Source organism: Gobius niger (assembly GCF_951799975.1).
Source record: "Gobius niger genome assembly, chromosome: 11".
In the NCBI taxonomy this organism is placed as follows: domain Eukaryota; kingdom Metazoa; phylum Chordata; class Actinopteri; order Gobiiformes; family Gobiidae; genus Gobius; species Gobius niger.
The window spans coordinates 1,428,694-1,451,167 of record NC_136862.1 but is presented as its reverse complement, the minus strand read 5'-3'; the positions used below and the strand labels follow the sequence as shown (position 1 = coordinate 1,451,167).

The 22,474-nt window shown below is 43.5% G+C and overlaps 1 protein-coding gene across 1 annotated transcript in view; it reads right to left on the bottom strand.

The window, feature by feature from the left end:
* The window catches only part of LOC306969921 (F-BAR and double SH3 domains protein 2-like), a 55,973-nt gene that overhangs the window by 9,088 nt on the left and 24,411 nt on the right, over positions 1–22,474 (bottom strand). The window contains exons 6-12 of the mRNA XM_079565710.1: positions 18,464–18,597; positions 13,687–13,741; positions 13,486–13,614; positions 10,427–10,549; positions 9,783–9,878; positions 3,938–4,054; positions 251–340 (exon numbers count right to left, since the gene is read on the bottom strand). Coding sequence (XP_079421836.1) covers positions 251–340; positions 3,938–4,054; positions 9,783–9,878; positions 10,427–10,549; positions 13,486–13,614; positions 13,687–13,741; positions 18,464–18,597 — 744 coding nt within the window. The remainder of the gene's footprint in view (positions 1–250; positions 341–3,937; positions 4,055–9,782; positions 9,879–10,426; positions 10,550–13,485; positions 13,615–13,686; positions 13,742–18,463; positions 18,598–22,474) is intronic.

Sequence of the window (22,474 nt, the reverse complement as noted above, 5' to 3'; positions counted from 1 at the left end):
CAACAAAAAAGAAAAGAAAAAAGAAAAAAAACATACATAAGGTGACTCAACACAGCAACAATGCGAGGAAAAAGATCAGTTTTGTGGGTCTTAGCTTTCAAATGAGGTGCTACACAGGCCTATATAACAGCCAAAGAGGACAGAATGCATTTGGTTCAGGCGGGGGGTAAGAGGTTAAAAGTCCCACAAACAGCTGCATCAGATCAGCCTGGGATTTCTCTCCTGTTTTTATGTTTTGACAGAACATCACCTGGGCTCTTCGTAGACTCTGCCGAGCCGCCTCCATCTTGGCGTCCGGCTCGGCGCTCGGCTCCTCCGCGCCGCCGAACTCCTCCAGCGCCTTTGAACACCACACGGAACCAGGAAACACGTTTATTTACTCATAACCCTCTGTGTGTGGATGTTCTGACCCTCTGTGTGTGGATGTTCTGACCCTCTGTGTGTGGATGTTCTGACCCTCTGTGTGTGGATGTTCTGACCCTCTGTGTGTGGATGTTCTCGTACTGACCCTCTGTGTGTGGATGTTCTGACCCTCTGTGTGTGGATGTTCTGACCCTCTGTGTGTGGATGTTCTCGTACTGACCCTCTGTGTGTGGATGTTCTGACCCTCTGTGTGTGGATGTTCTGACCCTCTGTGTGTGGATGTTCTGACCCTCTGTGTGTGGATGTTCTGACCCTCTGTGTGTGGATGTTCTGACCCTCTGTGTGTGGATGTTCTGACCCTCTGTGTGTGGATGTTCTGACCCTCTGTGTGTGGATGTTCTGACCCTCTGTGTGTGGATGTTCTGACCCTCTGTGTGTGGATGTTCTCGTACTGACCCTCTGTGTGTGGATGTTCTCGTACTGACCCTCTGTGTGTGGATGTTCTCGTACTGACCCTCTGTGTGTGGATGTTCTGACCCTCTGTCTGTGGATGTTCTCGTACTGACCCTCTGTGTGTGGATGTTCTGACCCTCTGTGTGTGGATGTTCTGACCCTCTGTGTGTGGATGTACTGACCCTCTGTGTGTGGATGTTCTGACCCTCTGTGTGTGGATGTTCTCGTACTGACCCTCTGTGTGTGGATGATGCTCTTGTACTGACCCTCTGTGTGTGGATGTTCTCGTACTGACCCTCTGTGTGTGGATGATGCTCTTGTACTGACCCTCTGTGTGTGGATGTTCTGACCTTCTGTGTGTGGATGTTCTGACCCTCTGTGTGTGGATGTACTGACCCTCTGTGTGTGGATGTTCTGACCCTCAGTGTGTGGATGTTCTGACCCTCTGTGTGTGGATGTTCTTGTTCTGACCCTCTGTGTGTGGATGTTCTGACCCTCTGTGTGTGGATGTCCTGACCCTCTGTGTGTGGATGTCCTGACCCTCTGTGTGTGGATGTCCTGACCCTCTGTGTGTGGATGTTCTCGTACTGACCCTCTGTGTGTGGATGTTCTTGTACTGACCCTCTGTGTGTGGATGTTCTGACCCTCTGTGTGTGGATGTTCTTGTACTGACCCTCTGTGTGTGGATGTTCTGACCCTCTGTGTGTGGATGTCCTGACCCTCTGTGTGTGGATGTCCTGACCCTCTGTGTGTGGATGTCCTGACCCTCTGTGTGTGGATGTTCTTGTCCTGACTCTCTGTGTGTGGATGTTCTCGTACTGACCCTCTGTGTGTGGATGTCCTGACCCTCTGTGTGTGGATGTTCTGACCCTCTGTGTGTGGATGTCCTGACCCTCTGTGTGTGGATGTCCTGACCCTCTGTGTGTGGATGTTCTGACCCTCTGTGTGTGGATGTCCTGACCCTCTGTGTGTGGATGTTCTAACCCTCTGTGTGTGGATGTCCTGACCTTCTGTGTGTGGATGTTCTGACCCTCTGTGTGTGGATGTTCTGACCCTCTGTGTGTGGATGTCCTGACCCTCTGTGTGTGGATGTCCTGACCCTCTGTGTGTGGATGTTCTTGTCCTGACCCTCTGTGTGTGGATGTTCTGACCCTCTGTGTGTGGATGTTCTGACCCTCTGTGTGTGGATGTTCTGACCCTCTGTGTGTGGATGTTCTCGTACTGACCCTCTGTGTGTGGATGTTCTGACCCTCTGTGTGTGGATGTCCTGACCCTCTGTGTGTGGATGTTCTGACCCTCTGTGTGTGGATGTTCTTGCACTGACCCTCTGTGTGTGGATGTTCTCGTACTGACCCTCTGTGTGTGGATGTTCTGACCCTCTGTGTGTGGATGTTCTTGTACTGACCCTCTGTGTGTGGATGTTCTGACCCTCTGTGTGTGGATGTTCTCGTACTGACCCTCTGTGTGTGGATGTTCTCGTACTGACCCTCTGTGTGTGGATGTTCTGACCCTCTGTGTGTGGATGTTCTGACCCTCTGTGTGTGGATGTTCTGACCCTCTGTGTGTGGATGTTCTGACCCTCTGTGTGTGGATGTACTGACCCTCTGTGTGTGGATGTTCTGACCCTCAGTGTGTGGATGTTCTGACCCTCTGTGTGTGGATGTTCTTGTTCTGACCCTCTGTGTGTGGATGTTCTGACCCTCTGTGTGTGGATGTCCTGACCCTCTGTGTGTGGATGTCCTGACCCTCTGTGTGTGGATGTCCTGACCCTCTGTGTGTGGATGTTCTCGTACTGACCCTCTGTGTGTGGATGTTCTTGTACTGACCCTCTGTGTGTGGATGTTCTGACCCTCTGTGTGTGGATGTTCTTGTACTGACCCTCTGTGTGTGGATGTTCTGACCCTCTGTGTGTGGATGTCCTGACCCTCTGTGTGTGGATGTCCTGACCCTCTGTGTGTGGATGTCCTGACCCTCTGTGTGTGGATGTTCTTGTCCTGACTCTCTGTGTGTGGATGTTCTCGCACTGACCCTCTGTGTGTGGATGTTCTTGTACTGACCCTCTGTGTGTGGATGTCCTGACCCTCTGTGTGTGGATGTTCTGACCCTCTGTGTGTGGATGTCCTGACCCTCTGTGTGTGGATGTCCTGACCCTCTGTGTGTGGATGTTCTAACCCTCTGTGTGTGGATGTCCTGACCTTCTGTGTGTGGATGTTCTGACCCTCTGTGTGTGGATGTTCTGACCCTCTGTGTGTGGATGTCCTGACCCTCTGTGTGTGGATGTCCTGACCCTCTGTGTGTGGATGTTCTTGTCCTGACCCTCTGTGTGTGGATGTTCTGACCCTCTGTGTGTGGATGTTCTGACCCTCTGTGTGTGGATGTTCTGACCCTCTGTGTGTGGATGTTCTTGTTCTGACCCTCTGTGTGTGGATGTTCTGACCCTCTGTGTGTGGATGTCCTGACCCTCTGTGTGTGGATGTTCTGACCCTCTGTGTGTGGATGTTCTTGCACTGACCCTCTGTGTGTGGATGTTCTCGTACTGACCCTCTGTGTGTGGATGTTCTGACCCTCTGTGTGTGGATGTTCTTGTACTGACCCTCTGTGTGTGGATGTTCTGACCCTCTGTGTGTGGATGTTCTCGTACTGACCCTCTGTGTGTGGATGTTCTCGTACTGACCCTCTGTGTGTGGATGTTCTGACCCTCTGTGTGTGGATGTTCTGACCCTCTGTGTGTGGATGTTCTGACCCTCTGTGTGTGGATGTTCTGACCCTCTGTGTGTGGATGTTCTGACCCTCTGTGTGTGGATGTTCTCGTACTGACCCTCTGTGTGTGGATGTTCTGACCCTCTGTGTGTGGATGTTCTGACCCTCTGTGTGTGGATGTTCTGACCCTCTGTGTGTGGATGTTCTGACCCTCTGTGTGTGGATGTTCTCGTACTGACCCTCTGTGTGTGGATGTTCTTGTCCTGACTCTCTGTGTGTGGATGTACTGACCCTCTGTGTGTGGATGTTCTGACCCTCTGTGTGTGGATGTTCTCGTACTGACCCTCTGTGTGTGGATGTTCTGACCCTCTGTGTGTGGATGTTCTGACCCTCTGTGTGTGGATGATGTTCTCGTACTGACCCTCTGTGTGTGGATGATGCTCTTGTACTCGCGGGCCACTCGGCTGGACCACTTCCGCGCCTCTTTGTCCAGGGTGTGCTCCTCAGACGTTCCGCTCCCCCTGTGCAGCTCCATCACCTGCAGAAGAACACACATAACTTCCCTCAGTACGACAACAAAACGACGCATGATTCTAAAAAAAAGTAACAAACCTGTTGGATAAAATACAGATACTTGTGTTTAGGGATGTGACTAAATCTACTTTGCGATATGTCGTAATATTTAGCGGGACGATGCGATACCGATACTTTTTATTCCGATATCGATGCTTTTGATGACGTCATGCATGTGAGGTAGCTTTGCACCACTGGTTTTAGTCGATAAGAGAGTTCAGTCCCACCAGTAGAGGGCAGCACTGGGACCAAATACTGTCACACAGACATATGCAGTTTGGCTTTACCCCAATCCAAAAGGTTCTGGAAAAAAGGTGTGAAAATAAAAACAAAACTGAGACGAAAACAATGACGGAAATGGGACAAAAAAGTGACGAAAAATTGATGAAAAAGTGGAGAAAATGTCACAAGAAATTAACAAAAAATTGACGAAAAAATGACAAAAATGTGACAAAAAAGTGACAAAAATGTGACAAAAAAATGACAAAAATGTGACAAAAAATGGACAAAAAAAAGACACAAATGTGACAAAAAAATGACAAAAATTTGATAAAAAATTGACGAAAAAATGACAGAAATGTGACAAAATTTCTGTCGGCACGGTAGCGCAGCGGTTAGCGCCTCCGCTTCACAGCTAGAAGGTCCCCGGTTCGATTCCCACCAGGACGGGGCCTTTCTGTGTGGAGTTTGCATGTTCTCCCCGTGTCTGCGTAGGTTTCCTCCGGGTACTCCGGTTTCCCCTACAACTAAAAACATGTGCAATAGGTGAATCCTCCAGCCAGGTGATTCTGACCATCAGCCTGGCTCTGGGTCCCCGGGCGCGGCATGGCCGTCGACCACTGCTCCTTACGTGTCGCCCCAGTGGCATCGAAGGATGGGTTAAATGCAGAGGACACATTTCCCTACGGGGACAATAAAGTAAACAAACAAACAAACAAACAAAAAATGAGCACATTTTCTCCAGTTTGGCTTTACCCCAATCCAAAAGCTTCTGGAAAAAAGGTGTGAAAATGGCAACAAAACTGAGACGAAAACAATGATGGAAATGTGACAAAAAAGTGACAAAAAATTGTTGAAAAAGTGGCAAAAATGTGATAAAAAATACACACAAAAAATGACAAAAAAGTTACAAAAATTAGTTGAATATCCAACAAAAAAATGATGGATAAAAAAAATCTGATGACGTGAGGAAAAAGATCCTCTCGGTTCAGGCGGGAGTTAAGAGGTTAATGTTTCAAGTTCAATTATGAAAAGGTTTAATTTATATTTCCATTTCCTTTTGAATAGGACAGTGGTTTCTTTTTTATTTAAATGTAAATAAAGTCACATGAAAATAGACACCTGAGTAAAGTACAGATACCTGAAAAATCTATTTAAATACAGTACAAGTACAAGTACTTTGTTCCTGGAGGAAAGAGGAAGATTCACTTTTTCACAACAGGTTCTTTCTTCTTCTTTCATCTCATTTTGCCAGTATTTTGTTGAGTTTTTGTCACTTTTGTTGCAGCTATCTGACAAATACTACTGGAGCAAAGCAAAGCTCCAGTTTTCTCCTGTAACATTGTTCCATAAATGTCCGAAAGCTTCTGTGGTCTTTATTCTGACATGTTGGTCCAGTTAAATATATTCGGTCACAGAGACGCCATTGTGTGAGTTTGTGCCAAAAATAGTGAGTGAATAAATGAGCTCAGAGCAGCAGCAGCTCCGCCCTGAAGCCGCCGTCTGGAAACACAACTATCCTGACTTTATTTAACCCACGGTCACAGAGAAGGGCAGGTCCAGTCGTCGTCTGGACTGGGGCGTTTGGTGACGTTATGAACAGCAGAGGGTTCACAAAGGGAACAGGCGGTCACATGTACTGCCTTTTAACAAATACGACATTTCAGTGACACAGTCGCAACAAATCCGCAGGGGGGGACTGGCCATATGTCCGTTCTGGAAGAGCACAGAAGGGCCACCGGTCTGGCCTCTCACTTTACCCTTACCCCCGGGCGAAACCGAGCTTTACCCAAATCTAAAAGCCTAACCTCTTAACTCCCGCCTGAACCGAGAGGATCTTTTTCCTCACGTCATCACATTTTTTTGTTGTATCTTTTTAACTTTTTTGTCATTTTTTTTGTGTCACATTTTTGTCATTTTTTCATCAATTTTTATCAAATTTTTATCAAATTTTTTAGATGGATTTTGTGTTAATTTCAGCGTTTTTGTCCAAAACCAAGCGTTTGCTAAATGTTTGTAGAGGAGAGTGAGCAGCTAGGTTAGCTACTAGGGGTGTAACGGTTCACGGGGATGTATTGAACCGCTTCGGTTCGGCCTGTTCGGTTCGGTCCACTTGCGTACCGTTTCGGTGTATTATTTTCATTAAATAATGTACATTTATTATTAGCGTCATATTAAGTGCCGCGGAACAAAGTTCCTACGCGAGTTTCCGCACGGACGCTATTGAAGCTGCATGAGTAGCCGAGAGAAACTGCAGTCGTTGAAGGCGCTGGCTTTAAGTATTTGGTTAAAAGTCTTGAGCCTCGCTACAATATCCCATCACGTCCGCACTTCAGCCAAAAAGTTATACCAGCGCTCAGAGCTGGTTCTTCCTATACGCAAACTACGCAAGGTGCGTAGTGTTGTTTCACTGATTAACCAACGCGTTGTTACGACACAGGCTCTTCCAGCGCGCACTCACTCTCCGCCTACTTCGCCACATATAACACCAACACGGAGCAGTCTGGTGAAGTGAATGAGAAGGAGAGACCGACCGCCTTCCCCCTGTCTCTTCCAAAGCGCGAGTGCTTCTCCGCTCATGTCCCGCTCGGCGTCTGTCTCCCGGTGCTTCGCCTCATGCGCGGCTCCTCCGCGGTTGCATCATGTCCCCGTGTCCCGGGCGCAGCTCTCATGTTTTCTCTGCGCGGACTCTGGGCCTCACTCACATTTAAACCCTCTTCTTACTGTGTCTGGTGAGTCTAGAGTATCAGGACAGTAGTTTGGCGAGTAGACGAGAGTAAAAAGCCGTTCACTGTGGCCTTTTTGTTGAGTTGAATCCACATGGTTCTCATGAGTTACAGTAACTCTCATTATAAGAGTGCAATTTATTTAAAATATCACCCAAATGGGTCACTTTAATTTATTTTATGCAAGAATTCTATTGTGTATTGGCAGCTTTTCAAAAGAAATTTTTTGTTAGTTCTTATTTATTTGTACCGAAAATTAACCGAACCGAGCCCTCCAAAACCGTGAACCGAACCGAATACAATTTTAGCGTACCGTTACACCCCTATTAGCTACTGTTAATAACATATGAGCTTTACATTTCTATTGGAAACGGTTAAGGCTATTCATCATTTTCAGGCGTACATAAAATGATCCTGCATTGAAGCATCTTTGTCTGGATTAGTAAAGTCAAACATAAAAGTTTGAGTTGGGGGGGCCCAGGTGTGAGCGACTCCACCGCAGCTGTTTCCATAAACAGTTGAGCTGGTTGAGCTAGCTAGCTTTAGCTTCAGGTTAAACCTTGTAAAAGGTAAATAACTGGTGCCCACGAGTGCCGCATATCGGTGTTTCCTTCCAGGGAAAAGTGTTTCCGGGTTAGTCCTGTTGTGTTGTGATTCTGTGCTGATGTTGTGTCGTTGAGCCTGACTGAGATCCTCGTAATAGCTGCGGAGAATGACTCGCTCTGAGACCAGCCTTCAGTGACCGGCTAATAACCCACACAAAATAGTCCCGTAGTCTGGCAGATTTAGTCAAGAACACCACTCCACTGCGCGTCGTGCATTATAACCGTCTAATGCACGGCTCCCAGTTGTTTAATCCTTACATATACGGCCCTGGGTGAAAAAAAGTTTGGACACCCCTGGTCTAAAGCTCTAAAGCCAAGAGCTTATTATTTATTATTAGGTCAGTGTCAGCCTGTCAACCTTCATCCAATTTCCAAGACTTATTTTCCACAGACGACTGAGCCGATCGAAGTGAATTTGTTGAAATACTTCATTACTTTTTGTGTCTTGTTTTCTCCATAACGTCTTAGTTTTAACTCTAAAACTGCCCAAACTGTCTTTGCGATGTTTATTCTCTGACGTTCTGTCTCTTTTTAACCGCCTCCCTCTGAGCGACTCTCTGGATGTGATGTTCACCTGCAGCGTCTGCACATGAGCCGGGGTGTTGGAGTGGCTGTGATGGACAAAGCCTCCTTTTCAGAGCCGGTCCCTCCTCCCGCCCCGGCCTCCCGCCCCGGCCTCCTGCCCCGGCCTCCTGCCCCGGCCCCCCCGGGCCAGAGAGAGCGAGGCCTGTTTTCTTTAGGAACAGGCGGACGCTTGTTTCACGTCCAAGGAAAACAAGGCTCAACAAACTGCCCAGTGTTGTGTCCAGTGGAGCAAAGGCCGGTCCGGGAGAGACTCACACCTGACCCGGACTCTCAGACGGCCGGCTTCACACCAGAGCACGGGGGGCGGACCTGGGACCAGACAGGAAGTGACCCCACAGGAAGTGACCCAACAGGAAGTGACCCGACAGGAAGTGACCCCACAGGAAGTGCAACTGTGACCAGACAGGAAGTGCCCCCACAGGAAGTGCCCCTGTGACCAGACAGGAAGTGCCCCCACAGGAAGTGACCCGACAGGAAGTGACCCCACAGGAAGTGTCTCTGTGACCAGACAGGAAGTGACCTGACAGGAAGTGACCCCACAGGAAGTGTCTCTGTGACCAGACAGGAAGTGACCCGACAGGAAGTGACCCCACAGGAAGTGACCCGACAGGAAGTGTCTCTGTGACCAGACAGGAAGTACAACTGTGACCCCACAGGAAGTGCAACTGTGACCCCACAGGAAGTGCAACTGTGACCCGACAGGAAGTGCAACTGTGACCCGACAGGAAGTGCAACTGTGACCCCACAGGAAGTGCAACTGTGACCCCACAGGAAGTGCAACTGTGACCCCACAGGAAGTGCAACTGTGACCCGACAGGAAGTGCAACTGTGACCCCACAGGAAGTGCAACTGTGACCCGACAGGAAGTGCAACTGTGACCCCACAGGAAGTGCAACTGTGACCCCACAGGAAGTGCAACTGTGACCCGACAGGAAGTGCAACTGTGACCCCACAGGAAGTGCCCCTGTGATCAGACAGGAAGTGTCTCTGTGATCAGACAGGAAGTGTCTCTGTGATCAGACAGGAAGTGTCTCTGTGATCAGACAGGAAGTGTCTCTGTGATCAGACAGGAAGTGTCTCTGTAATCAGACAGGAAGTGTCTCTGTGATCAGACAGGAAGTGTCTCTGTGATCAGACAGGAAGTGTCTCTGTGATCAGACAGGAAGTGTCTCTGTGATCAGACAGGAAGTGTCTCTGTGATCAGACAGGAAGTGTCTCTGTGATCAGCTGGGGGAGGGAAACACTGAAAAACTCTTTTGTAGTCGGTTCAGGATTCAGGTTCACGGTTTTATATATTTCTGATGTTTGCGTTATCGAGAGTTATCGAGTTTTCCACACAAATACTGAGAAATCCATGTTTGTTGAAGTGGAAGCTGAAATAATAATAATACCTTAAACCTTTGTGGACGCCCAAAGAAGCTTTAGATAAAGAAACACAAAATGTTTCCATTACAGCCACAATAAAGAACTGTACCTGTGTATATTTGCAGAGAGTAAACCTGTGCTCTCCCAGGTCAAAGGTCGTCGACTAAAAGAGCGTCACTGTGAGCTGAGTTACCGTGTCGGAGTCGTTGGGCTGGAACAGGAAGTCCGAGGCTCGCTGAAACACGGGGTTTCTCTCCACAAACTGCTCCAGGTGGAACTGCTGCAGGATCTGCACACACACATCTGTCCCATTATGACTCATCAGAACTTAACCTCTTACCCCCCGCCTGAACCAACTTTGGCCATTATATAGGTCTGTGTAACACCTCATTTGAAAGCTAAGACCTACAAAACTGATCTTTTTCCTTGCGCTGTTGCTGTGTTTTTTTTTTTTTTTTTCATTTTTGTCACATCGTTGTTGAATTTTTGTCACATTTTAGTTGAATTTTTGTCACATTTTTGTTTAATTTTTGTCATTTTTTTGTTGAGTTTTTCTCACATTTTTGTTGAATTTTTGTCACATTTTTGTTGAATTTTTGTCATTTTTTGGTTGAGTTTTTCTCACATTTTTGTTGAAATTTTGTCACATTTTTGTTGAATTTTTGTCACTTTTTGGTTGAGTTTTTGTCACATTTTTGTAATTTTTTTGTTGAATTTTTGAGACTTTTTGGTTGAGTTTTTGTCACATTTTTGTTGAATTTTTGTCACTTTTTTCCCTCATGTCCCTGATGTCCCCCATGTCCCTGCTGTCCCCCATGTCCCTGCTGCCACACGTACCTCGCTGGAGCTGGTGAAGAGCTGAGTGAAGGTGTTATGAGCCGCCTCGTACGTCTCCAGTTCAGTCCGACACAGAGACACCAGGCAGTCCTTCACATGCGTGTGGATTTTTCCATCCAACACCTGAAAAAAAAAATAAAGAAAAAAAATAAAGAAACATAATAAAATGATGAAAAAAGATAATATATATATATATATATATATATTTATATATATATATAAAATGGATAAATGAAAAAGTATTATTTATATACTTTTTCATTTATTAATATTTTTTAAACTGATTTTAAACTGAAAAATATATAAATAAATAAATAAAATTAAAAATTGAAATTAAATTTTAAAAAAGAAAAATGAATAAAATAAAACAATAACTATAAATACAAAACAAAACATTGAGAAAATAATTCAAACATTTAAATAAAAAAATACATTTATATAGATTTTATGTATATGTAATAAATTCTATTTTAAAATGTATAATTAATAAACAAAATACACAAATAAATACAATAAAAATATAACACTAATAAAAATATTTAAAAAGTTTTAAAAATATAAATATATAAAAACATTAGTAAAATATCGAATAAAAATAAATTTAAATGAAATTAAAAACATTAAAAAACTTTATACAGTCTGTGCGGTCAGTGTGTAGATAAACAAACAAAAAATTAAAATTAAAAAAAATAAAGAAACATAAACACAAACATGGTACAAAATCAAAAAAAGAATTAAAAAATATGAATAAATGGAAAAGTATTATTTATGTACTTTTTAATTCATTCATAGTTTTAAACAGATTTGAAAATAAATAAATAAAATGAATAAAATAAAACAATAACTAAAAATAGAAAACAAAACATAAATAATTAAAAAATGTAAATAAAAAATACCTTAATATAATCTGTGTGTAGATAAAAATATAATATAATAAATAAAAATATTAAAACACAATAAAAATAAAATAAAAATAAAAATTCTGATTAAAAAATGATAATTAATAAATAACAAAAATATACAAAAAAAAATTAAAAAGTAACAAAATATTAAAGATAAAAACAGTAAAATATCGAATTCAATAAAAACATTTATATGAAAAACATTGAAAAAAAATGTATACAGTCGGTGAGGTCAGTGAGGTCAGTGAGGTCAGTGAGGTCTGTGAGGTCAGTGAGGTCCGTGAGGTCGGTGTGAGGTCTGTGAGGTCAGTGAGGTCCGTGAGGTCAGTGAGGTCAGTTACCTTCACACAGTCGGTGAGGTCAGTGAGGTCAGTGAGGTCAGTGTGAGGTCTGTGAGGTCAGTGAGGTCCGTGAGGTCCGTGAGGTCAGTTACCTTCACACAGTCCGTGAGGTCCGTGAGGTCAGTTACCTTCACACAGTCGGTGAGGTCCGTGTCGTAGTAGCGCTGCTGGTGAGCGTTAGCCGCCGCTAGCGTCAGAAGGTAGTCGTTCCGGGCGTGAGTGGCTTTATACAGTCGGTCTGTGAGGTCAGTGAGGTCTGTGAGGTCAGTGAGGTCAGTGAGGTCAGTGAGGTCAGTGAGGTCAGTGAGGTCCGTGTCGTCCGTGAGGTCAGTTACCTTCACACAGTCGGTGAGGTCCGTGTCGTAGTAGCGCTGCTGGTGAGCGTTAGCCGCCGCCAGCGTCAGAAGGTAGTCGTTCCGGGCGTGCGTGGCTTTATACAGTCGGTCTGTGAGGTCAGTGAGGTCAGTGAGGTCAGTGAGGTCCGTGAGGTCAGTGAGGTCCGTGAGGTCAGTGAGGTCCGTGTCGTCCGTGAGGTCAGTTACCTTCACACAGTCGGTGAGGTCCGTGTCGTAGTAGCGTTGCTGGTGAGCGTTAGCCGCCGCCAGCGTCAGAAGGTAGTCGTTCCGGGCGTGAGTGGCTTTATACAGTCGGTCTGTGAGGTCAGTGAGGTCAGTGAGGTCTGTGAGGTCTGTGAGGTCAGTGAGGTCAGTGAGGTCAGTGAGGTCAGTGAGGTCTGTGAGGTCAGTGAGGTCCGTGAGGTCCGTGAGGTCTGTGAGGTCTGTGAGGTCCGTGAGGTCCGTGAGGTCCGTGAGGTCTGTGAGGTCTGTGAGGTCGGTGAGGTCAGTGAGGTCCGTAAGGTCTGTGAGGTCAGTGAGGTCCGTGAGGTCCGTGATCAGTGAGGTCAGTTACCTTCACACAGTCGGTGAGGTCCGTGTCGTAGTAGCGTTGCTGGTGAGCGTTAGCCGCCGCCAGCGTCAGAAGGTAGTCGTTCCGGGCGTGCGTGGCTTTATACAGTCGGTCCGTGAGGTCAGTGAGGTCCGTGAGGTCCGTGAGGTCCGTGAGGTCAGTGAGGTCAGTTACCTTCACACAGTCGGTGAGGTCAGTGAGGTCAGTGAGGTCCGTGAGGTCCGTGAGGTCAGTGAGGTCTGTGAGGTCAGTTACCTTCACACAGTCGGTGAGGTCCGTGTCGTAGTAGCGCTGCTGGTGAGCGTTAGCCGCCGCCAGCGTCAGAAGGTAGTCGTTCCGGGCGTGCGTGGCTTTATACAGTCGGTCCGTGAGGTCCGTGAGGTCAGTGAGGTCAGTGAGGTCCGTGAGGTCAGTGAGGTCCGTGAGGTCCGTGAGGTCAGTGAGGTCAGTGAGGTCCGTGAGGTCAGTGAGGTCCGTGAGGTCAGTTACCTTCACACAGTCGGTGAGGTCCGTCTCGTAGTAGCGCTGCTGGTGAGCGTTAGCCGCCGCCAGCGTCAGAAGGTAGTCGTTCCGGGCGTGCGTGGCTTTATACAGTCGGTCTGTGAGGTCCGTGAGGTCCGTGAGGTCCGTGAGGTCTGTGAGGTCCGTGAGGTCAGTGAGGTCAGTGAGGTCCGTGAGGTCAGTTACCTTCACACAGTCGGTGAGGTCCGTGTCGTAGTAGCGCTGCTGGTGAGCGTTAGCCGCCGCCAGCGTCAGAAGGTAGTCGTTCCGGGCGTGCGTGGCTTTATACAGTCGGTCCGTGAGGTCAGTGAGGTCAGTGAGGTCAGTGAGGTCAGTGAGGTCTGTGAGGTCTGTGAGGTCCGTGAGGTCCGTGAGGTCCGTGAGGTCCGTGATCAGTGAGGTCAGTTACCTTCACACAGTCGGTGAGGTCCGTGTCGTAGTAGCGCTGCTGGTGAGCGTTAGCCGCCGCTAGCGTCAGAAGGTAGTCGTTCCGGGCGTGCGTGGCTTTGGAGTTGCACTCAGTTCTTTTGGCTTTGAGCTGAAAGAGAGAAGAACCCATGAAGCTGCCGTATTAGTCCAGCGCTCAGGGGTTTGGGGGACGATCCTGTACCTTCACACTGGCTCTCTGAAGACTGGACCTGGACTGGAACAAGCTGAGTTTGGACCTGGGGGGAAAATAACAAGAGTCAGTTAGAAGAAAGTAAAGCAGCTCCGGGTTTGGAAGAATCTAAATAAAAATCAGAACAAAAACAAAGAGCGTGAAACAGAAAGATCCTCCGTTCAAAGCCTCCTCGGCTCTTTAGGCTCCAGGCCTCGGGGCAGCAGCTGATCAGGCCAGACGGAAACTCGCATTTTCTTTATTGTAAATAGACCGAGGGCTGAAGCCGCTGATTATTCGCCCAAAGTAAAGCACTGGAAACATGACCGTCTTACATGAGATAAATGACTTAAAATTGCTTGAATTAAAGTTCTTCTATGTTGAATTTGAGTCGGTTTGAACTAATCCAAGATACAAATGCTATGACACAAAATTATGTTATTATATTAATTAATTATATTATAAATGTTTGGGTGGTATTGGTTTAACCTCTTAACTCCCGCCTGAACCGAGAGGATCCTTTTCCTCACGTCATCAGATTTTTTTTCCATCATTTTTTTGTTGGGTATTCAACTCATTTTTGTAATTTTTTCGTCAATTTTTTGTCACATTTTTGTAATTTTTTTGTCACATTTTTGTAATTTTTTCGTCAATTTTTTGTCACATTTTTGTAATTTTTTCGTCAATTTTTTGTCACATTTTTGTAATTTTTTCGTCAATTTTTTGTCATATTTTTGTAATTTTTTCGTAAATTTTTTGTCACATTTTTGTAATTTTTTCGTAAATTTTTTGTCATATTTTTGCAATTTTTTCGTAATTTTTTTGTCAAATTGTTGTAATCTTTTCGTCAATTTTTTGTCATATTTTTGTAATTTTTTCGTCAATTTTTTGTAATATTTTTGTAATTTTTTCGTCATTTTTTTGTCACATTTTTGTAATTTTTTTGTCATATTTTTGTAATTTTTTTGTCACATTTTAGTCATTTTTTTGTCAATTTTTTGTCACATTTTTGTAATTTTTTCGTCAATTTTTTGTCACATTTTTGTAATTTTTTCGTCAATTTTTTGTCATATTTTTGTAATTTTTTCGTCAATTTTTTGTCATATTTTTGTAATTTTTGTGTCACATTTTTGTAATTTTTTCGTCAATTTTTTGTCATATTTTTGTAATTTTTTCGTCAATTTTTTGTCATATTTTTGTAATTTTTGTGTCACATTTTTGTAATTTTTTCGTCAATTTTTTGTCACATTTTTGTAATTTTTTCGTCAATTTTTTGTCAAATTGTTGTAATTTTTTCGTCAATTTTTTGTCATATTTTTGTAATTTTTTCGTCAATTTTTTGTAATTTTTTCGTCAATTTTTTGTAATATTTTTGTAATTTTTTCGTCATTTTTTTGTCACATTTTTGTAATTTTTTCGTCATTTTTTTGTCACATTTTTGTAATTTTTTTGTCACATTTTTGTAATGTTTTCGTCAATTTTTTGTCATATTTTTGTAATTTTTTTGTCACATTTTTGTAATTTTTTCGTCAATTTTTTGTCACATTTTTGGAATTTTTTCGTCCATTTTTTGTCACATTTTTGTAATTTTTTCGTCAATTTTTTGTCATATTTTTGTAATTTTTTCGTCAATTTTTTGTCATATTTTTGTAATTTTTTCGTCAATTTTCTGTCATATTTTTGTCATTTCTTCGTCAATTTTTTGTCAATTTCTTGTGACATTTTTGCCACTTTTTTAATCAATTTTTTGAAAATTTTACATTAATTTTCCGTCACTTTTTTGTCCCATTTCCATCATGGTTTTCGTCTCAGTTTTGTCGCCATTTTCTCAGCTTTTCCCCAGAAGCTTTTGGATTGGGGTAAAGCCAAACTGGGGAAAATGTGCTCGGTTCCGGTGGGAGTTAAGGGGTTAAGAAGACGCAGTTTATTCATTCTTAGGATTTAGTGACAAACTTAGGCAGAAATGTGAGAAATCCCAAAGCGTTCACAGACTTTTTCCTCCTCTGTATAACACAGACCCTGATTTATGCTTAGTATCTTTTGGGAAACACAATTTTTCACTCTTTTTAGACGTTTTCTGGTGGAATCTGAACTTATTTATCACATGAATAAAGTCAAGTGTAAATCAGGTCCATATGGAGGTTTAATCACAGCAGATTGTTCAGTAGAAGTGAAAAAACGGCCCTCCAGCATAGAACCTTTGGCCCTCAAGAGGATAATAACTTTACACAAATCGGAGGGAGTTTAACCTCTTCACCCCTGCCTTAACCAAGTATTTTCCTGGACAAGAACGAGGATATACGACCATATTAGTCCAGTGCTCCGGTCTCTGCACTGGCTTCCTGTCACTCAGAGAATAGACTTTAAAACAGCTCTGCTTGTTACAAGTGTTTTCATGGTTTAGCTCCAAAGTCCATCTCTGACATGTTACAGCCGTATGAACCATCTCAGGGAGGGGAGGGGCCTCCTGGTGGTTCCAGAGTCAGGACTAAACACGGTGAGGCTGCGTTTCAGTTTCATGCAGCTAAAATCTGGAACAGTCTTCACGAGGATGTGAGACAGGCCTCAACTCTGACAATGTTCAAATCCAGGCTGAAAACAGTTCTTTTTGCCCGAGAATATGACTGAAAGTATTTTATCTGCACTCTTGCCTTTTACTGATAAATGCTCATGTTGATGTCCAGAGGAGAAGGAGCGACAAAACAGAGGTAACTTTGTGTGAACGAGCAAGAAAAATAGTGTCAAGATCAGTGGTTTCGCTCGGGATAATTTCTCTCCTTCATTTTGAAGGACAGGGTTGAAAAAAATCCGTCATGAGCAATTTTTATTCTTCATTCTAAATGTATATATAGGCTGCATATTATTTATGTTAGTAAAAATGTGAGATTGCAGGATAAATGGAGCTGAACTAAACCTGATCTGAACAGTCGTGGTACATTTTGCAACAGAAATGTGCATAAACTTGTGCGTAAAAGTCTGAGAGGAGACGACTTTCCGAGTCACCTGCTCCTCAACATCAAGGCTCAGATTACGCTCATACAAATGGAAAGTGGAGCTTATTATTTGCATTTTTTCAATTTTAACGGAATGTAAGAGACGGTGGGTGAACGGGACTATGTTTACCAGTTCCATCACTGCACTACGCGCCGCTACCACACGGGGAGGGAAAGAGAGTGAGAGGGGGAAATAGATGAGGTCGTCCTGGGACGTACGTGAGAAGAGCGGCTCCACATGGGAAGGATATTATTAGCCTTTAACGGCGTTTGCATCGTGGTTTTCTTCCCCGTGTTGTTGTTAGGAAAGTTAGAAGAAGAAGAAGAAGATCTTTATTTATATAGCGCCTTTCACAGACATGGTCACAAAGCGCTTTACATGAGACACTTGTACATTCACTCCATACTCGGTGGTGGAAAGCTACAGTGGGGAAGAAAAGTATTTGGTCAGTTTCACATAGACATTCTATTGGATTTTGGCCAAATACTTTTTTTCCCCATTGTACGTTTGTAGCTTCAGTTTCCCCTGGGGGAGACTGTCAGAGGCGCTTTCGCGACTGCACACGTCTGCGCCAACGCACCCTCTGACCATCACCATACAATCACTCACACACATCATTCATCCGGGCCTATTGTGCATGTTTTTAGTGGTAGGGGAAACCGGAGTGCCCGGAGGAAACCTACACAGACACGGGGAGAACATGCAAACTCCACACAGAAAGGCCCAGGTGGGAATCGAACCTTCTAGCTGTGAAGCGAGAGCACTAACCGCTGTGCTACCGTGCCGCTCAAGTTAGCTAGCGAGGCAGTGATACAACTTGTAAGAGCTCATCCAAGACAAGACGCGGTGTGAAACTTTAGAGAGAGAGCCGCTCGCGCTCTGAAAAACTGCAGAGCTGCGTCTTTATTTTCGTTACGGCTTGATTTTCAATCCTTCAAAATGACGGACGGCCTTTGAAATTTTCCGTCAAAGGAAAAAAATACTCCGTAAATGACAGAGAATTTTCGGTTAATGACACCTCTGGTCAAGACAGAGCGAGTCAAAACAAGACTTAAAAATACATAACTGAAAGTATTTTATCTACACTCTCGCCTCTTACTGTAACTGATTAATTCTATGTTGATGATTTTATTGATTGTATTTCTTATATTTATGCAACTGTGGAGCTCTTTGAATTTGCCTTGTGTATGAACTGTGCTCTACAAATAAACATTTTCTCCAGTTTGGCTTTACCTGAATCTAAAAAGCCTCTCGACTGGAGCTTACAGCCCACAGGAGCAACGCCTCATTTGTTGCATTTTTGTTGCGTTTTGTTGCTTTTCCTATTATGTTTGTGTCTCTTTTTTGTTGCACGTTTTTTGTGTGTTTTTGTCGATCTTTTGATGCTTTTTCCCCCCCCAAAAAAAGCAAAATGGAACTGGAGAAAATGTGTTCGCTTAAGGGTAAGTACTGTAAAAATGTGAGAAACACCAAACTAAACACCAAATTAGGTCCTATATTATTTGTAAGCCTTCCCTTTTGGCCCTTGGTCTTTTTACAGTGAAGAAAATCGGGCCTACTCCTGCTCTAAAACAACAAACAGGACAAACAAACGAATAACGAGTTCATAAATGTGTGTGAAAAGCTCCTCTGCTGCGGTTTGTGAATGATCTCATGAGTTATCTTTGTAAATAACTGTTTATCAGCTTCGTAAAAGGTCATGACTGTTGTTTATCTGAGCGTCAGTCTGAGTAAGAGCCACCACTGTGTTTTCTACAGTAACATCTCTTCTGCAGGGTCTGGGGGCGGGTCTTACTTGGCCTCTAGCTCCGCCTTCTCGCGCACGGCCTGGGCCATGGTCTCCGCCTCCTGGTACTTCTTGCGGCTCTTGGCGAGGTCCTTCACCGACTCCTGCAGCTCGGCCTGGATCTCCGTCAGCTGCTCCACGCACTGAGGACAGAGAGGCGTTTATGTGCAGGGAGACTCGTGCAAATGCTCTGTCCCACACACACACACACGCACACACACACACACACACCTTACCCTTACCCCCGGGCGAAACCGAGCTTTACCCAAATCTAAAAGCTCAACCTCTTAACTCCCGCCTGAATCGAGAGGAGCTTTTTCCTCACGTCATCACATTTTTTTCCCCATCATTTTTTTGTAACTTTTTTGTCATTGTTTTGTCATTTTTTTGTCATTTTTTGTCAAATTATTATCACTTTTTTAAATCAGATTTTTGTCACATTTTTTGGTCAATTTTTTGTAATTTTTTGTAATTTTTTGGTCAAATTTTTATCACATTTTTGTAATTTTTTGGTCACATTTTGGTCATTTTTATAGCATTTTTATGTCAATTTTTCTTTTTCTTTTTTGTCAATTTTTCGGCAATTTCTTGTGACATTTTTGCCACTTTTTGATCAATTTTTGTCTTTTTTTTTTATCAAATTTTTGTCATTTTTTGGTCACATTTTGGTCATTTTTATGTCATTTTTATGTCAATTTTTTGTCTTTTTTTCGTCCATTTTTCGTTGATTTCTTGTGTCATTTTTGCCACTTTTTCCTCAATTTTTTGTCACTTTTTCGTCACATTTCCATCATTGTTTTCGTCTCAGTTTTGTTGCTATTTCCACACCTTTTTTCCAGAAGCTTTTGGATTGGGGTAAAGCCAAACTGGAGAAAATGTGCTCGGTTCAGGCGGGAGTTAAGGGGTTAAAAGAAAAGCATCAAAAACAAAAATGTGCTGGAAAAGCAACAAAAATGTGACGAAAACGTGACGACAAGAGATGAAAACAGGCCAAAAAAGTAATGAAAAAGCAACAAAAACATGACAAAAATGCAGCGACAACGTGACAAAAAGTTACCGAGACTTTTCTAGATTTTCGCTTTCAAATGAGGCGTTACAGTGCTGCTCTCCAGTCAAGAAGCCTTTAGATTTGGGCAAAGCCGAACTGGAGAAAATGCTCTGGGTTAAGGCGGGGGGTCAGAGGTTCACATGTGTATTTGTGGAAGTGTCACATTTACGCTGATTTGGGCCCAGACTGACCAGAGTCCAGGGCTGGTTTTCAGTCCCAGTCCGGCCCTGCACACACACACACACACACACACACACACACACACACACACACACACACACACACACACACAGGGTAAACAGGCTCCGGTGACCGGCCTGGATACATTTCAGCCCACACTCGTCACCAGTGAGAGCTTCAGTTCTCAGATCCCATTATTTGAACAAAAAGCGGTGGCCGAAGTACTTCATTCCGTTACTTTAGATAAAGTACAGATACTACAGGTCAAATGTTACTCCAATAAAAGTCACAGTATTCTTTAAAGTTAACCCCTTAACTCCCGCCTGAACCGAGCACATTTTCTCCAGTTTGGCTTTACCCCAATCCAAAAGCTTCTGGAAAAAAGGTGAGAAAATAGCAACAAAACTGAGACAAAAACAATGATGGAAATGTGACGAAAAAGTGACGAAAAATTGAGGAAAAAGTGGCAAAAATGTCACAAGAAATTGCCGAAAAATTGCCGAAAACCCCCCCAAAAATTCACATAAAAATGACCAAAATGTGACCAAAAAATAACAAAAAAATAACAAAAAAATAACAAAAAAATAACAAAAAAATAACAAAAAAATAACAAAAAAATTACAAAAAAATTACAAAAAAATTACAAAAAAATTACAAAAAAAATTACAAAAAAATTACAAAAAAAATCAAAAAAATCACAATTTTTTTTACAAAAAATGACAAAAAACGTTACAAAAAAGTTACAAAAATGAGTTGAAACCCCCCCCCCCCCCAAAAGATGGAAAAAATTCTGATGACGTGAGGAAAAAGATCAATTTAGTTTTGTAGGTCTTAGCTTTCAAATGAGGCGTTACACTGGCCTACAGGATTTGGGTAAAGCCGAACTGGATAAAATGCTCTCGGTTCAGGCGGGGGTTAAGAGGTTAATGCAGCTGTCCTATTATGAACTAAACCAGAGGTGACAAAATGGCGGACCTCGGTCTGGATCCGGACCCAAACACGCCAACCCGTCCGAACCCGAAACCTGCCTTGACACTGGAGATGAACCCAAGGACCCGGCCCGACACATGATTTCACTCACTCATTTCCTGTTAACATAACGATGTCACTTCCTGTCAGTATCCGATAAGGAAGTGAAACTATAAACATCACAGAAATGGTCAAACTAAAGAAAACTGGGGACAGTGTAAATCTTAAATAGACGTGTTTTAACTCCGTCTAATGTGTCATTATATTATATTTGTATTTGCAGTATTAAAGTATGTGTTCGGAAAGACCTGTTTCCGTCTCAGCTGCAGATGGAGAGGATGTTCTCCTCACCAGAACAAACAAAGAGCGGTTTGTAAAGTTCTCTCTTCCGTTAACCTCTTAACCCCCACCTGAACGGATCCAGTTTGGCTTTACCCTAATCAAAAAGCTTCTTGGGGAAAAAGCACCAAAACAGCCACAAAAAACAAAACAAGACAAAACAAGGATGTAAACGCGACAAAGATGTGACGAAAATGTGACAAAAACTCAACAAAAATGTGACAAAAATGTGACAAAAATGTGACAAAAATGTGACAAAAATGTGACAAAAATGTGACAAAAATGTGACAAAAATGTGACAAAAATGCAACAAAAATTCAACAAAAAATGACAAAAAAAAAAAAAAAAATGTGACAAAAATGTGACAAAAACTCAACAAAAATTCAACAAAAAAATTACAAAAATTCAACGACAAAAAAAAAAAAAAAAAAAAAAAAAAAAGGTGACTCAACACAGCAACAACGCGAGGAAAAGATCAGTTTTGTGGGTCTTAGCTTTCAAATGAGGTGTTACACAGGCCTATATAACGGCCAAAGAGGTCAGAATGCATTTGGTTGAGGCGGGTGGTAAGAGGTTAAAGACTTCCACACAGATTCTGGGGCTGTTCTTCATGAGGGTAAGAGGTTAAAGACTTCCACACAGATTCTGGGGCTGTTCTTCCTGAGGGTAAGAGGTTAAAGACTTCCACACAGATTCTGGGGCTGTTCTTCCTGAGGGTAAGAGGTTAAAGACTTCCACACAGATTCTGGGGCTGTTCTTCCTGAGGGTAAGAGGTTAAAGACTTCCACACAGATCCTGTCGGGGCTGTTCTTCCTGAGGGTAAGAGGTTAAAGACTTCCACACAGATTCTGTCGGGGCTGTTCTTCCTGAGGGTAAGAGGCTAAAGACTTCCACACAGATTCTGGGGCTGTTCTTCATGAGGGTAAGAGGCTAAAGACTTCCACACAGACTCTGTCGGGGCTGTTCTTCATGAGGGTAAGAGGCTAAAGACTTCCACACAGATCCTGTCGGGGCTGTTCTTCATGAGGGTAAGAGGCTAAAGACTTCCACACAGATCCTGTCGGGGCTGTTCTTCATGAGGGTAAGAGGTTAAAGACTTCCACACAGATTCTGGGGCTGTTCTTCATGAGGGTAAGAGGTTAAAGACTTCCACACAGATTCTGTCGGGGCTGTTCTTCCTGAGGGTAAGAGGTTAAAGACTTCCACACAGACTCTGTCGGGGCTGTTCTTCCTGAGGGTAAGAGGCTAAAGACTTCCACACAGATTCTGGGGCTGTTCTTCCTGAGGGTAAGAGGTTAAAGACTTCCACACAGATTCTGGGGCTGTTCTTCCTGAGGGTAAGAGGCTAAAGACTTCCACACAGATTCTGGGGCTGTTCTTCCTGAGGGTAAGAGGTTAAAGACTTCCACACAGATTCTGGGGCTGTTCTTCATGAGGGTAAGAGGTTAAAGACTTCCACACAGATTCTGTCGGGGCTGTTCTTC